Genomic DNA, 13,013 nt, shown 5'->3' with positions numbered 1-13,013 from the left:
ATATTTGGGTCCCCCCACAGCTGGGCTGTGTCCATGGGTCCCCCCATACTCGTGTCTATAGGTCACCCTCATATGTGGGTCCCCCCATACTCGTGTCTATAGGTCACCTCCATATGTGGGTCCCCCCCATAACCATGTCTATAGGTCACCCCATATGTGGGTCCCCCCAAAACCGTGTCTATAGGTCACCCCTATATTTGGGTCCCCCCACAGCCGGGCTGTGTCCATGGGTCCCCCCCATACTCGTGTCTATAGGTCACCCTCATATGTGGGTCCCCCCATACTCGTGTCTATAGGTCACCTCCATATGTGGGTCCCCCCCATAACCATGTCTATAGGTCACCCCATATGTGGGTCCCCCCCAAAACCGTGTCTATAGGTCACCCCTAGATTTGGGTCCCCCCACAGCCGGGCTGTGTCCATGGGTCCCCCCATACTCGTGTCTATAGGTCACCCCATATGTGGGTCCCCTCACACCCGTGCTGTCCCCATAGGTCCCCCCAGCGCAGGTCTCACCATGGGTCCCCCTATACCCAAGTCTCCTTGTGGAGCCCCCCCCAGCCTGGGTCTCCCCGTGGGCACCCCCCCCATCCACGCTGTCCCTGTGGGTCGTCCCCCCCCCCACTGTCCCAATGGGTCCCCTATACCCAAGTCTCTGTCTGTGTCCCCCCGACCTGGGTCTCCCCGTGGGTCCCCCATCACCCACACCGCCTCCATGGGTGCCCCCCACCCGGGGGTCCCCGGGGGTCCCCTATACCCAGGTCTCTATGTCCCCCCAACGCGGGGTCTCCCCATGGGTCCCCTTCCCTCCTACTGTCCCCATGGCTGCCCCCCGCCCCATGTCCCCCTAGGGGTCCCCTACACCCAACTCCCCTCCTGTGTCCCCCCCACCCCAGGTCTCCCTGTGGGTCCCCCCCATTCTCCTGTGTGTGTGTCCCACCCGGGTCTGCCCGTGGGTCCCCCTTCTCCCCCGCCGGCCCCCATGGGTATCCCCCCCACGCTCCCTGTCCCTATGGGTCCCCCACACCCAGGTCTCCTCCTGTGTCCCCCCCACCCGCATCCCCCTGGGGGCCCATCCCCCCCCAGTGTCCCTATGGGTCCCCTATAGCCAGGTCTCCTGTGTGTCCCCCACCTGCGTCCCCTGGTGGGTGTCCCAGTGGGTGCCCCCTCCCCATCCATGGGTGCCCCCCCCCCCACTGTCCCTATGGGTCCCCCCACACCCAGGTCTCCTCCTGTGTCTCCCCATCTGGGTCTCCCTGTGGGTTCCCCTCCCCCCTGCCATCCCCATGGGTGCCCCACGTCCTCCTATGGGTCCCCCACACCCAGGTCTCCTCCTGTGTCCCCCCACCCGCGTCCCCCTGGGGGTCCATCCCCCCCCCAGTGTCCCTATGGGTCCCCCCACACCCAGGTCTCCTGTGTCCCCCACCCGCATCCCCCGGTGGGTGTCTCAGTGGGTGCCCCCCTCCCCATCCATGGGTGTCCCCCCCCCACTGTCCCTATGGGTCCCCCACACCCAGGTCTCCTCCTGTGTCCCCCCACCAGGGTCTCGCCTTGGGTCCCCCTCCCCCCCGCCACCCCCATGGGTGCCCCACGTCCCCCTGTGGGTCCCCCCCACCCGTGTCTCCCCACGGGTGCTGTGTGTGTCCCCGCTGTCCCTACGGGTCCCATATAGCCAGGTCTCCTGTGTCCCCCTCCCCACGTCCCCCGGTGGGTCTTCCCGTGGGCGCCCCCCCCCCCTCCCGTGCCCCCCCCCGCTGGCTCCCCCCCGCCGGTCCCCGACCCCCCTCCCCCCGCCCCGCTCGCCGCCGGCGCTGCCCCCCTCGGCGGCGGCTGCGGGGGGCCGGGCGAGCCCGGGGATTGGGAGCGGGCGTAGGCCTCTCCCTCGGCCCGGCCCCCAGCGCCGCCGGGCGGGTCGGGGCTGGCGGGGGGCGCCGCGCCGCCGCCGAGCCGAGCCGGGCCGGGCTCAGCGCCGGAGCCGGGGGGTCGGGCCGGGCCCCGCCGCCGCCGAGGCCCCGAGGCCGCCGCCGGGCAGCGGGGATGGTGGCGGCCGGAGCGGGGCGGCGGCTGCCGGCGCCCTGACCGCCGAGGGGCCGCGGGCGAGGCACCATGAGCGTGCGGCCTCCGCAGGCCCTCGACAGGTAGGTGGGGGGGGGGCGGGGGGCCGGCAGCCCGGCGGGGGGGGGGCTCAACCCGGCGGGGAGACACCCACCCCCCCCGCAGCCTCGCCCCGCCGGCAGCCGGGGGGTCCCCGCTGGAAAAAACCGGCGTTTTGGGGCCAAACTCTGCGTTTTGGGGAGGGGGGGGCAGAGCCAGGCCGCGGCCCCCGGGGGGGGGTGTGTGTGTCTCAGCCCTCTTGGGCCCCCCATCCCGCCGGGATGCTCACACCCGGCTTTTGCCCCCCCCCCCCTTAAAACCCACCCCAGCCCACCCCCAAAACCATCCTCAGCCGAGGGGGGGGGACGTGGCTGAAATCAGAAATGGGGAAACACCCGGTTTCAGGCCTGCCCTGTTAAATACCCTTCCCCGGGCGCAGCTGGGGGGGGGGGTTGCCCCCAAATACCTCGATTTTTAACCTGAATTTCTTCAGGTGGGCTTTTAGGGGTTGGGGGCGCGCCGCTGTGGTGTGTTATCCTTGCCAGGGCTCGGTTCCTCACAGGTAATTAAGCTAATTAAACCCGATGTATTCGCCTTCTGCCCCCAAGACTGGGGGGGGGGGCAAGCGGCTGGTGAGGGTCCTGCTTGTGGCCCCCCCTCCCTGGCTGCAGACAGCGGGGGTCCCAGGTGGGCAGCGCTGCCGGCGTCTTCCCTGCTCCCAGCGTCGGATGATGGGGGTCCACATGTGTTGGGGGGGCTGGAAACAGGCTCCTCGGTGGCCCCTGCGGGACCCCTCAGCATCCAGCTCTGGGGTGCAAGCAGACCAGCGTGGGCAAGCAGGATGCGAGCTGATGGAGTAAGTCCCAGGAAAAAAAAAACCAAACAAAAAAACCCCAAACCCCGACACTTGCTTTTGGGGTGACTTGAGGGTTGGAGGCGGATTGCGGCTGCCCTGCCTCAGGGCGAGGAGCTTCCCCATGTCCCTGGCCCAGTGGGGCTTGTGGGCTGGGACCCCCCTGTCCAGCCAGAGGGATGCGACAGCATCTGTTCCACGTGGATCTTGCCCCTTTGTGCTGCCAGCATGTGGCTTTCTGCTGAAAACGAGGTTTTCTTTCCGCTCCCCCCCCCCGTACCCCAGAAGGAGCCGACTCAGGGCGTTGGGGGTGGCTGCGATGCTACAGCTACTGGAGACATCCCTGGCCGACAGCGTTGAAGATGCTCAACGTGGGCTCCCGGCACGTGCTGCTGCGCCGAAAGCTGGTTTGGTGTGTTTGTCAGCAGGACGGGCGGCGTATTTCCACCTCCTCCGCCAACGAGCCCTTTGAGGGGCTTTCTCCTGGTTTGGGGTGAAGAACATGTGTGCGAGGCAGGAGCTGGGGTGGAGCCCAAACCCACCCCACCACGCTTTCCCTCTGTGGAACTCTTCCTTAGCCGGAGAACCCGGCCACCGGGCCAGCAAGGAGGCTCTGCCTCTTCGCAGTCAGCCCCTCCGGAGCAGAAATGAAGGAGCTGCTGAATTTTGTGTCCATCCCGTGCGGGGAAGTGGCAGGACCAGGTCCCGGCGGCGTGTGGGAGCGGGGACGTGCCCTGTGAGCCTCGCTGCCCGACTTGCCACCTCGGGGAGCTGCGGGGCGGCATTACCAGGCTTCAGGCTTCTCTCTGCTCTTTAAATAGCCACGGTCTCCTCCGCTTTTTAAGGTCAGGCGCCTGAAGTGCCCTGGCCCAGCCAGGAGTCACTCGTTGCTGGATGGCACGGCTCTTCAGTGACAAAAATGACTTGGAAACGGCTTAATGTGGGGACTTTCCTCCCCAAAACACCCCAGCAGCCCCTCTCCTCCTGCCACCACCAAGCAAAGCTTCTGCCCACTGGTCCCCACAGCCCATCGATGGCCAGGCAGGCCCCGCAGCGAGTAGGCAGGTTCCCAGGAGAGGCAGACCAGTGCAAACCAGTATAGATCTTCCTCCTCCGGTGACAGGAGATGCAGGGGGCGTCGTGCATCACCAGCAAGCCCCATCCAGGAGCAGGGACGTGACTTGTTCGTGGGTTTAGTCGCTGCTCTCCAACCACTTCTGTTGCTACGGTTTTAATCGTAGAAGGAGCCCACGGGGAGGCTGGAGGAAAACATTTCAAGAGTGGCCATTCCTGAGCTGCACTGGTGGAAAGAGGTGTGATCTTCCCCCACTGCGGGCTGTGCGGCTTTGGTTTAGGAGGAAGGTTGGGGAGCAAACATCCCTTTGGGGTAGGTTATTCCATATCTCACTCGATGCTACGGATCTCGCACCCCAAAAGCACCCTCAGTGCTGGACAAACCAGATCTGCCAGTCTGTTTTCCAGGCACCGTTAATGATTACACTGCCCAGCACCCGGGAGAGCTTGAGAGCGATTTGGAGCTGCTCACGGTCCTTGCCCGTCTTGCTGCGTGCTCCAGCAGTGTTCCCAGAAAAGCTGGGCCCCGCGCTGCGTGTGAACCGCCTCTTCCTTGGTGGGGAATTCAGATCCCGGCGCTGCTTTCCCTGCTGGACTCCCGCCCCACTCCTGTGCCCTGGTTCGTGGCTCTTAACATTTATGTAGCCAAGTGCGTGCACAAAGTGCTTTGCAAACATTGTCTAATTAAGATGTAAATACTTGCTCACCCCTTCCTTGGCTCCCGCAGCCCCTCCGTGCTCTTCCTGAGCTCTTGCTGGTCTTTGCCAGGCCGAGTGCTCTGGTCTCGGTCCCTTTTTGGGGTCTAATCCTGCTCTGGAGCTCCCACCGCAGCCTGCAGGAGCGGAGCTGGGGTTGTTTAGGGTCCTCCCGTCACCGGCTGCCCCCTTGTAGAGGCTGACAGGGCTGTTTTGGGGGAGAGCGGTGCAGGGGGATCCCGGCCCAGCGAGCCGGGCAGGCATCGCAACTGCAAAACCCGACAAATTTTGCGTAACCGACTGGCTGCCGAAATCACAGCTGTCCCCCGCGCTCAGCCTCCGTTCCTCCCCGTGGGGAATTGGCATTGCAAAAATTTGCAGCACACAGACAATTAGAAATGTGGGGAATGGAGTCTGCTGCGCCATTAAACAACCAGGGCTGCTGCGTTCGTCGTGTTAATTTATCTTTTTTCCCCCCATTTAATTGAAAGTCTTAGTTTAAACAAAGCTTTTGCAGAATCCCCTGTCTGCTACAACAAAGTTGCTGGAGGAATCCGGGGATTTAAATTCAGTTTGCTGTGGCGCGTACATGGGACTTTGCATCTGATTTGCAAAATGAAATTTGCTACCAGCTGCCTCCTGAGGGCTGAGGCTTTGCTTTCCTCCCGTGGAAAAAAAATAATAATAACGTATAGAAGCAGAGGGAGAGAGAGGAGGGAAAAGCTTTGCTGCATAAACCCCAGATGGATCCGGGATGACTCCAGCCTCGTGGATTTGCGGGCGGACGAGCAGCAGCTGCAGGGTGGCTTGGCAGTCGCACGTAGCCTGCGTGCCACGGGGACGCGCCGGATCCCGGCTCTGCTGCCGGGAAGGAGCTGGGTCACAGCTCACAAACACACCAGGGACGGAGGCACCGGGCTCTTCATCCAACACCGGCCAAACGTCCCCGGCGGGCTGCTCTGCCGCGCTTTGAGCGGGCTCTGACGTGCTTTGCCAGCCGGGAGTCGGAAACCTGTTGTGCGCTCAGAAGATGAGAAGAAAACCAGATCTCCTCGGGGACAGGGGGGTGTCGTTGCGAGCTGCGTCTGCAGGCAGCCAACAATGTTGGGAAATATTTCTTTTTCCCCCCCTTCCCTCTTTCTTTCATTTGCTAGCAACACCCTAGCAAGGTTTAAATCTGCCTCGCCGTGCAAACTTAGAGGCAGACGCGTAATTACAAGCTTCCCCGATGCGTCATCGTGCAGCAGTCGATGGGTCGGCCACGGAGCGGGAGCAGCGGGCAGCTTGGAGCCCCAACCCTCCGTCCCCGGCAGCTGTCCTCAGCGGAGAAGTGGGAAGCGTTCCCAAGGGATGCGGAGGGACATCCCCGGGAGATGCGCATCCTCGGCAGGGCCGGCCAGCTTTCCGCTGCAAGGCTGGAGCTGCTCCAGCGAGAGGAGCGTCGGGGCTGGACACAGCGTTTTCCCTCGGAGGGAGGGGGAAGGGGAGGAAGCTGAATCATTTTTATGTACTTTTTTTTTTTTTTTTTAAGCTGAAATTCCTTCCTTCCTTCCTGTCCCCAGAATACCAGTATGTGAAACTGTCTGTGGGGCTGTGGCCCGGGAGAGCGGCCAGCGGCAGGGTTTGGCACGAGAGATGTCGGGTAATCCTGGTGCTACCAGCAGCGCAGACCGTAGCATCGGGCAGCGGTGGAAGCAGTGACTCAGTCGCAAGAGGCATCCCACCAAGACACTGCTTTCCCTTTCCAAGCTGTGGCTTGGTTGTTTTTTTTATTCCCCCCCCCCCCTTTTTTTCCATATATATTTCTATTTTTTTTGTAACTTTTCCTGCTGATGGGCTGACACTGGCCCCACCTGCCTCCTCACTCACTTCAAAAGGCAGCAGGTTTCCAGGCATGCCGGTGCGGGCACCGGCTGTTCACAAAATGTTTTCTCTTCCCCGGAGCTGGGATAGCAGGGAGCAGCCGTTTGGAGACCTGGGAGGAAAAAAAAAAAATAAGGCTCCCGGTCTCGGAGAGAGCGTTTTGCAAAGCTTCAGCTGGAGGCTGACCTGCTTTGAGGATTTGATCCTGTTCCTCTCTTAATCTTTTAATTGTGGCGTTTGCTCTGCGTGGGCTCCCGAGGTGGCAGTGCTTGTGTCGTGCTTTGCTCTTTAACGGGTTTTCCTCCTTGTTTTTCTTTTTTTTTTTTTTTTTTTTAACTTGGCTGTGCCCACCACCACCTGGGTCTTTCGCTGGGATGCCCTGCCCTCGCTCCCTGCCATCCTGTCCTCTCTCATCCTGCCCCCGTTGCAGAGCGTCTGGCTCCCCTTGCGTGTTGGTGAAAAGCAAATCGTCGTGATTTAACCGCCAAGTAGCCAAAATTGGGGAAAATAACCTGGGAGCAGAAACCTCTGGAGGGTGCTGCATAGGATGTGGCTGCAGGTGCCAGTCTGGAGACTGGCGGCGGTGCTGGGGTGGGGTGAGTCAAGGACTCGTTGCAGGATTGAGGCATCATGCAAGTGCTCTGGTGGTACAATTTTTAGGAAAACTGGAGGGCTGGTCTTTGGGGACACCGAAAGGAGCTTCACCGGCTGGAAACAGGCGCTGGGGTCAGGTCTCTGTCGAGCTGGCAGCGTTTGGTTTAATATGGCATGTTTGGGCTCTCTGTAAGTCAATTAGGAAGGAGCTTATGCAAAGCCGAATTAAACTACTCTTTTAGACAGCAATAAGCCAGCGCTGGCCTGGCTCCTTCGAGCAGGATGGAAACGGGCTCCTGCCACGGGTGCAGGGTCAGCATCGCCCTGGGGGGGACTGGTGTCAGACTGGGGGCTCCTGGTGGGGCTGGGGGCTCAGCTGCGCGTGGTCCTGGCACTGTCAGGCACCGGGGAGCTTCCCCTAACGAAGAAGCTTAATGAGCGTCCCACTGTGCGGCAGCACCTTAAGTCCTGGCATCCGGGGCGATGCGGAAAGAGGAGCCGATCCTTCCTTGGCCTGGATATGTGGCAGGTCTGAGCTGCCCCGAGCACCCTCCGCCTGGCTGCTGGGTAATCCCACAGGTTTAATCCTGCACCTACCCTTCGAGCGGTGAAGGTGCCCGGCCCCGTCTTGGGTTGCCTCTGAAATGGGAGGGACCGGTCCTACCCCCTGCCCCCAGCTCCTGGGGAAGCCCTTGGGGGTGCTTTGGCCGTGCATCCCCTTCCACAACCCCCCTCCTGCGCTGGAGCCGTGCTCCTTCGCACCGTGGTCCTGGTTTATCCCGACTTCAACGAGCCAGGGTTGTAATCGAGTGAATTAGAGGCTGTGGCATAGCGGTTGTACGGGTCAGGTCTGGATGAAGATGGTCCAGGCAACGAGGAGTTCCCGAATCGGCTACGGCAGCGAAGCCGTTGGGTTTACGCTGCTGTGGGCTCCGGCTTTACATCCCCGTGGGGTGGTTTGGGGGCGGGGGACACCCTCTCGCTTGGCCCCCACAAAGGGCTGAGAGTCTCACCCGGCTTCATGGTGAGAATTTTTTATATTTTAGGCAGGCGGGGGCTTGCCGGGGGGGGGGATGCTTGCCCAGGAGACCCCCCTGCCATGCTTCCCCCCGCCTGCCTCCGGGCAGGTCCCTAAGGGACGATGCCAGGGGCGATGCTGGGGTTGATGCGTCCAGAGGAGGGTGTGAAGCCGGGAGGATGATTTGCACCAGTGAAGGCAAACCCTGCCCCAGGCCCGGTGGGTGCTGCGCAGCCGTGCCGGGCTCAGGGAGGTATTTTGGGGTCCTGCCGCCCTCCCCCCAGGTTGGAAGCATGCTGTCGCTGCGCCACACGTCACACCTCTGCCTCTTGATTTCTTTGTCCCCTCTTTCCCCCATCCCTCCCCACACTGCTGTCCTCTGGGTGTCCCTTGTGCCACCTCTCACCGCCACCACCCCTGTCTCTGTCTTCCCCCCCGGCCTCCGGCAGCCGACCGGGCAGCAGGAGGCAGCCTCACCTGCCCAGGTAAGCGGGGTGGGGGGACGGGGCTGCCTGTGCTCTCATCCTGCACCCTCGCTTCATCGCAGCCTTCAGGGTGTAAGGCAGGGACCGGCTGCTCTTCCCGCGGGAGCACCTTCATTTTCCCACTCTTCCCGTTGCTTTTTGACCCCCCACCAGCCGTGCCCCGGCAGGGGAGAGCTGTGCCTGGTTTGCTTGGAAGGAGGAGAAACAGGACAGCGGAGCCAGGCTTTCATCCCTGGGATGGCATGGGGTCACGGAGACACAGGAGAGGGCAGGCAGCTCTCCGGAGCCCTTGTTTTGTGCCTGGAGTCGGGTTTGGAGGCAGAATCAGGCCCCCAAGGATGGGGGAAAGGCTGGGGGTGGCTCTGCCGTGCTGTTCCCTCTGGCTCGTGGGTCTGGGGCGCACACAGCAAGCCTGCTGGCGCGGCCTGGTTCCAGCAGGGCAGGCAGGGATGGCTTTCCCCCAGCCTTGACTACTCCAGACCCCCGTTGGCTGGAGAATAAACGCCAAGGCTAAAAGGAGCCGTGCAGGCAAGCCCCCCGTTGTGGTCGCAGTCCCCGCAGCGCGGCGGCGAGGGGGTGTGCTGTGCCCCCCTGATGCGTGGAGAGCCCCAACCCATGTGCCCATCCAGCACCCCAAGCCTTGCCGCGGGGCTGGCGAGGCTCGGCAAGAGGGCAGGACCGGCAAGTCACTGTCCCGTGTCTGTCCGTCTGTCCCTCCCACCCCTCCTTCGCTGCTTCGTGTCTCTTCTGCCATCAGCCCCATCGCAGACCTGCCGCCGAGCTCCGTCCCGTCAGCGCTGCATGATGCGTCTGGCTCCTCGCCTGCTGCCTCCGCTGCTCACCCCGCTCGCCACGGGCAGCCCCCGCTGCTCCTCCCTGCCAGCAAACGCGAGAGCTGGGGGTCCTGGCCCCCCAAGTGGGGTCTCTGCTGGGGCTCACCCTGGTGAAGGGAGGTTTGGGGACAGGCAGCTGGAGGAGCGGCAGCACTCGCCCATGCTTGCTGCCATCGCCTTCCAGCTCCGTGCGTTTGTTTTTCCCAAGCCCAAGAAGGAGCTGCGGCCGGAGGATGGCTCCGTCCAGCCGTCCCCTTCCCTGACCTCTCCTCCTCCTCCTCCTCCTCCGCAGGTTAAGCAGCCTGTCTTCCCTGGGTGATTCGTCTTCAGAGCGGAGGTCCCCCGGGCACCACCGCCAGCCCTCCGACTCCTCCGAAACCACAGGTAGGGTTGCCTGCCCCCCCCCCCCCCCCCCTTGCACTGGAGGCCCCGCATTTAGCGCCCTGTCCCCACGGGGAGCTGGGTGGCACATCGCCACCTGCCCCAGTCCTTGCAGCACCCTTGGGGACACGGCTCCTGCGCCCCTCCCAAAGTCACCCAGCCCAGGCTGCACGTGCCGGGGGAGGGCAGGACCCTTCCTCGGCTGCCCGGTGGGGCTAGGGATGATGCTCCAGCTGCCCGCAGACAGGGGCTCTCCCCACCCTGCCCGTGCTTGCCGGAGCACCCCATTTTCAGGAGAAGGGGTCCAAGGAGGGACGTCACGTGAAGGGTTTGTAGGGTGAGGAGGCATTAGCCATGCCTTGGGGTCTGGCAGTGGGGTGGCTGGTTCTCGGGAGAGCCGGCAGGAGCCGCAGCCCCTGAAACTGGGGGTGGTGGGGTGTCCCCACAAGCCAAGCCTGTGCCCCAGGCTCGGAGCCTCACTGGTTCTCCCTCCTCTCCCTCCCCAGGTCTGGTCCAGCGCTGCGTCATAATCCAGAAGGACCAGCATGGCTTCGGCTTCACCGTCAGCGGGGACCGTGTCGTCCTGGTGCAGTCGGTGCGGCCAGGTGAGAGGGGCCGGTGCTGGCAGCCGGCAGGGCAAGAGCAGGAGGGGCAGGAGCCTCAAGGCTCCCCTCGCTCGCTCAAAGCCACATCCCTTGGGAGAAAACTTGGGAGAAAGGGATTTTCCTTCCTAAGCTGGCTTGAGGGCTCATGACGGCATCAGCTGGGATAGGCAGGACGCGATTGCTGCGGGGAAGGAAGGAGGTTTTGGGGGGAGCTCCCCAAAACAGCTGCGCTCTCCCCACTCCTTGTACGACAACCCGGGGAGCTGCTGCTGGTGGGGGGGGCGGGATTCCCTTTGGGAGCACTGGGTAAACAGGGATTCAGCAGCTCGCTGCTCTTGGCGCTGTGCTGCGGGAGACGCTGCCGGTTTTGCTGTATAATGACTTTGCGGGGTGGCAGGGCTTGGAGCAGCAATTTAAATAGACAATGAGCTGCTTATTTTACAGCGGATGTTCCCACCTCCTCCCCCTTCCCCCCCTCTAGCCCGAAAGCCAGGAAAAATGAGAATATAGGAAAGGGAAAATGCTGCGAGTTTCAAGGGCAGGTTAAGGCTGGAGTGCCTCGCTCCCGCAACTGGATCTGCCTGGGGAGCCCCCCCCACATCAGCCCGGTTACCCCACAGCAGGCTGGGGGGGCAGGGCCGAGCTCCCCAGGTGCAGGACAGCCTGGAGTCCTGTCCCCCCTCTCCCTGCTCACTTCATTTGCCAATAACGAGATCATTAAAGCCGAAAGAATCTGAACAATCCGGCGTACTTTCCACTCTCGGAGCTCGCTGCCGTGTCTCAGGCCCTTGGCTTGGAGTTGAACCTAATGGAAACATTTTCCTCTTGGTTTTGGCTTTAGGAAAAGTGATTTTTTCATGTATTCCAACCTCGGCAGCTTTGTGAAAGAGCAGGCGGGGGGAGAGGAGACAGAGCAGTGCTGCTCTTCCTGGGCCCCGCTCCTGCCTTTGGGTCCAGGCACGTGGTGGCTCTCTAGATGTGTCGGAGCCAGCCCGGATGGTGGGATAACAGGTTGGGGCCCCCTCTTGCATCCCAAGACAGATGGAAAGGGCTGGGTTCCGGCTGGGTGAGCAGAGGAGGGCTTGTCTGGATCAACCATGAGCTGGATGTGTGCTGGCTGCCGTGCGTGAAGCACCCGAGGCCCGGCCACCAGCCTTCTCCTGCGGGAACTGGGTGCCCGGTGGTCCCCGTGCCCCCACCCTGGCAGGGTGAATGGCACAGAACGTGCCAGGCTGCCGTGGGGCCGGTGGAAGCGGAGTCCCTGGCTCTGCCTGCTGCCCCCCCTGTCCCTCCTGATGCCTGTCTCTCCTCCCTGTGTCACAGGAGGGGCGGCCATGAGAGCCGGCGTGCAGGAGGGGGACCGGATAGTCAAGGTGAGCGTCCCCAGCTGTCACCCCCGCTGCTTCTCCGTGTGGGGCTTCCCGCCCCGCTCCCTGCCACCAGCCTTGCTGACCCCCTTTCTCCTCTCCCAGGTGAACGGCACGATGGTGACCAACAGCTCTCACCTCGAAGTGGTGAAGTTAATCAAGTGTGAGTATGGCCAGGGAGCTGTGGTGGCTCCTTCTCATCCCAGGTGACCAGCAGCCCTGGTCTCCACTGGCCAGCTGCTCTGCCTGGCTGCCCCGCTCCGTCCTGCCCAGGCTGCTGCTGTGGGTGAAATGGGAGGAGGCGCTGAGGTTGAGGATATTGGTGGCAGCTGGCCCCTACCTCCTGCACCCGTGATGAGACCTTCTGCCCCGTAGCAGGGTCCTAAAAAGACAAATCAGTCTTTCCCTCTTCAGTCACGAGCCTTGCAGCGTGGCGAGGGGCACCGCGTTCCTCCCCAGCGTGGGAGGCCACGGGATCCCACCAAAGGGCAGCGCTTGATTCTTGGGGAAACGGGGAGAAAAACCTGTCTCGGTCCTTCCGTGAGCGTTTGCAGGGGGGGCCAGGCTGGCACCCGCCACGGCAGAGGTGGCCTCGCTGCTTGCAGGGACAAGGACATGCCCACCCTGATGCTGTGATGCCCGTCGGACGTTTGAGGTCGAGAGAGTGAATAACAGAAGGTCTTTCTCATTCTCCCACTGCCCAATTTTTCCAGCTGGTGCCTACGTCGCTCTGACCCTCCTGGGCTCTCCCCCTCCTTCGGTGGGGCTCTCCAATTCTCAGCAAGACATGAGCGTGGCAGGGGCTCCCCGCGTCACCCCTGCCTGTCCCCCACCGCCTCCTCCCCCGCCGCTCCCCCCGCCGCAGCGCATCACCGACCCCAAGCCCCTGCAGGTAGCAAACAGCGCGGTGCCCCCCCACCCCCCGCCAAGCCCTCCACGCTGCCACCCGGCGTGGGGGGGCGGGAGGAAGGCAAAGCTCAGCCTGTTCCTTTGCATCCATCTGAAACTGCAGGACCCTGAAGTCCAGAAGCACGCGACACAGATTCTCCGGAACATGCTGCGGCAGGAGGAGGCAGAGTTACAGGTGCGACGGCGACACGGCTCTTGCAGCACGCGGTCACCTGCGTGTGCTGCAGCCCGCTGCCCACCGA

General features: G+C 62.9%; 1 protein-coding gene across 1 annotated transcript in view; it reads left to right on the top strand.

Moving 5' to 3' along the window:
- Positions 1-1,894: 1,894 nt before the first annotated feature.
- Positions 1,895-13,013, top strand: part of LOC101920114 (rho guanine nucleotide exchange factor 11) — a 26,598-nt gene continuing 15,479 nt past the window's right edge. The window contains 8 exon segments of the mRNA XM_055791829.1: positions 1,895-2,138; positions 8,641-8,676; positions 9,802-9,893; positions 10,397-10,495; positions 11,819-11,868; positions 11,968-12,025; positions 12,576-12,754; positions 12,875-12,946. Coding sequence (XP_055647804.1) covers positions 2,107-2,138; positions 8,641-8,676; positions 9,802-9,893; positions 10,397-10,495; positions 11,819-11,868; positions 11,968-12,025; positions 12,576-12,754; positions 12,875-12,946 — 618 coding nt within the window. The 5' untranslated portion in view covers positions 1,895-2,106.

Source organism: Falco peregrinus, chromosome 19, assembly GCF_023634155.1.
Source record: "Falco peregrinus isolate bFalPer1 chromosome 19, bFalPer1.pri, whole genome shotgun sequence".
Lineage (NCBI taxonomy): Eukaryota > Metazoa > Chordata > Aves > Falconiformes > Falconidae > Falco > Falco peregrinus.
This window is presented reverse-complemented; position numbering and strand designations above follow the sequence as displayed.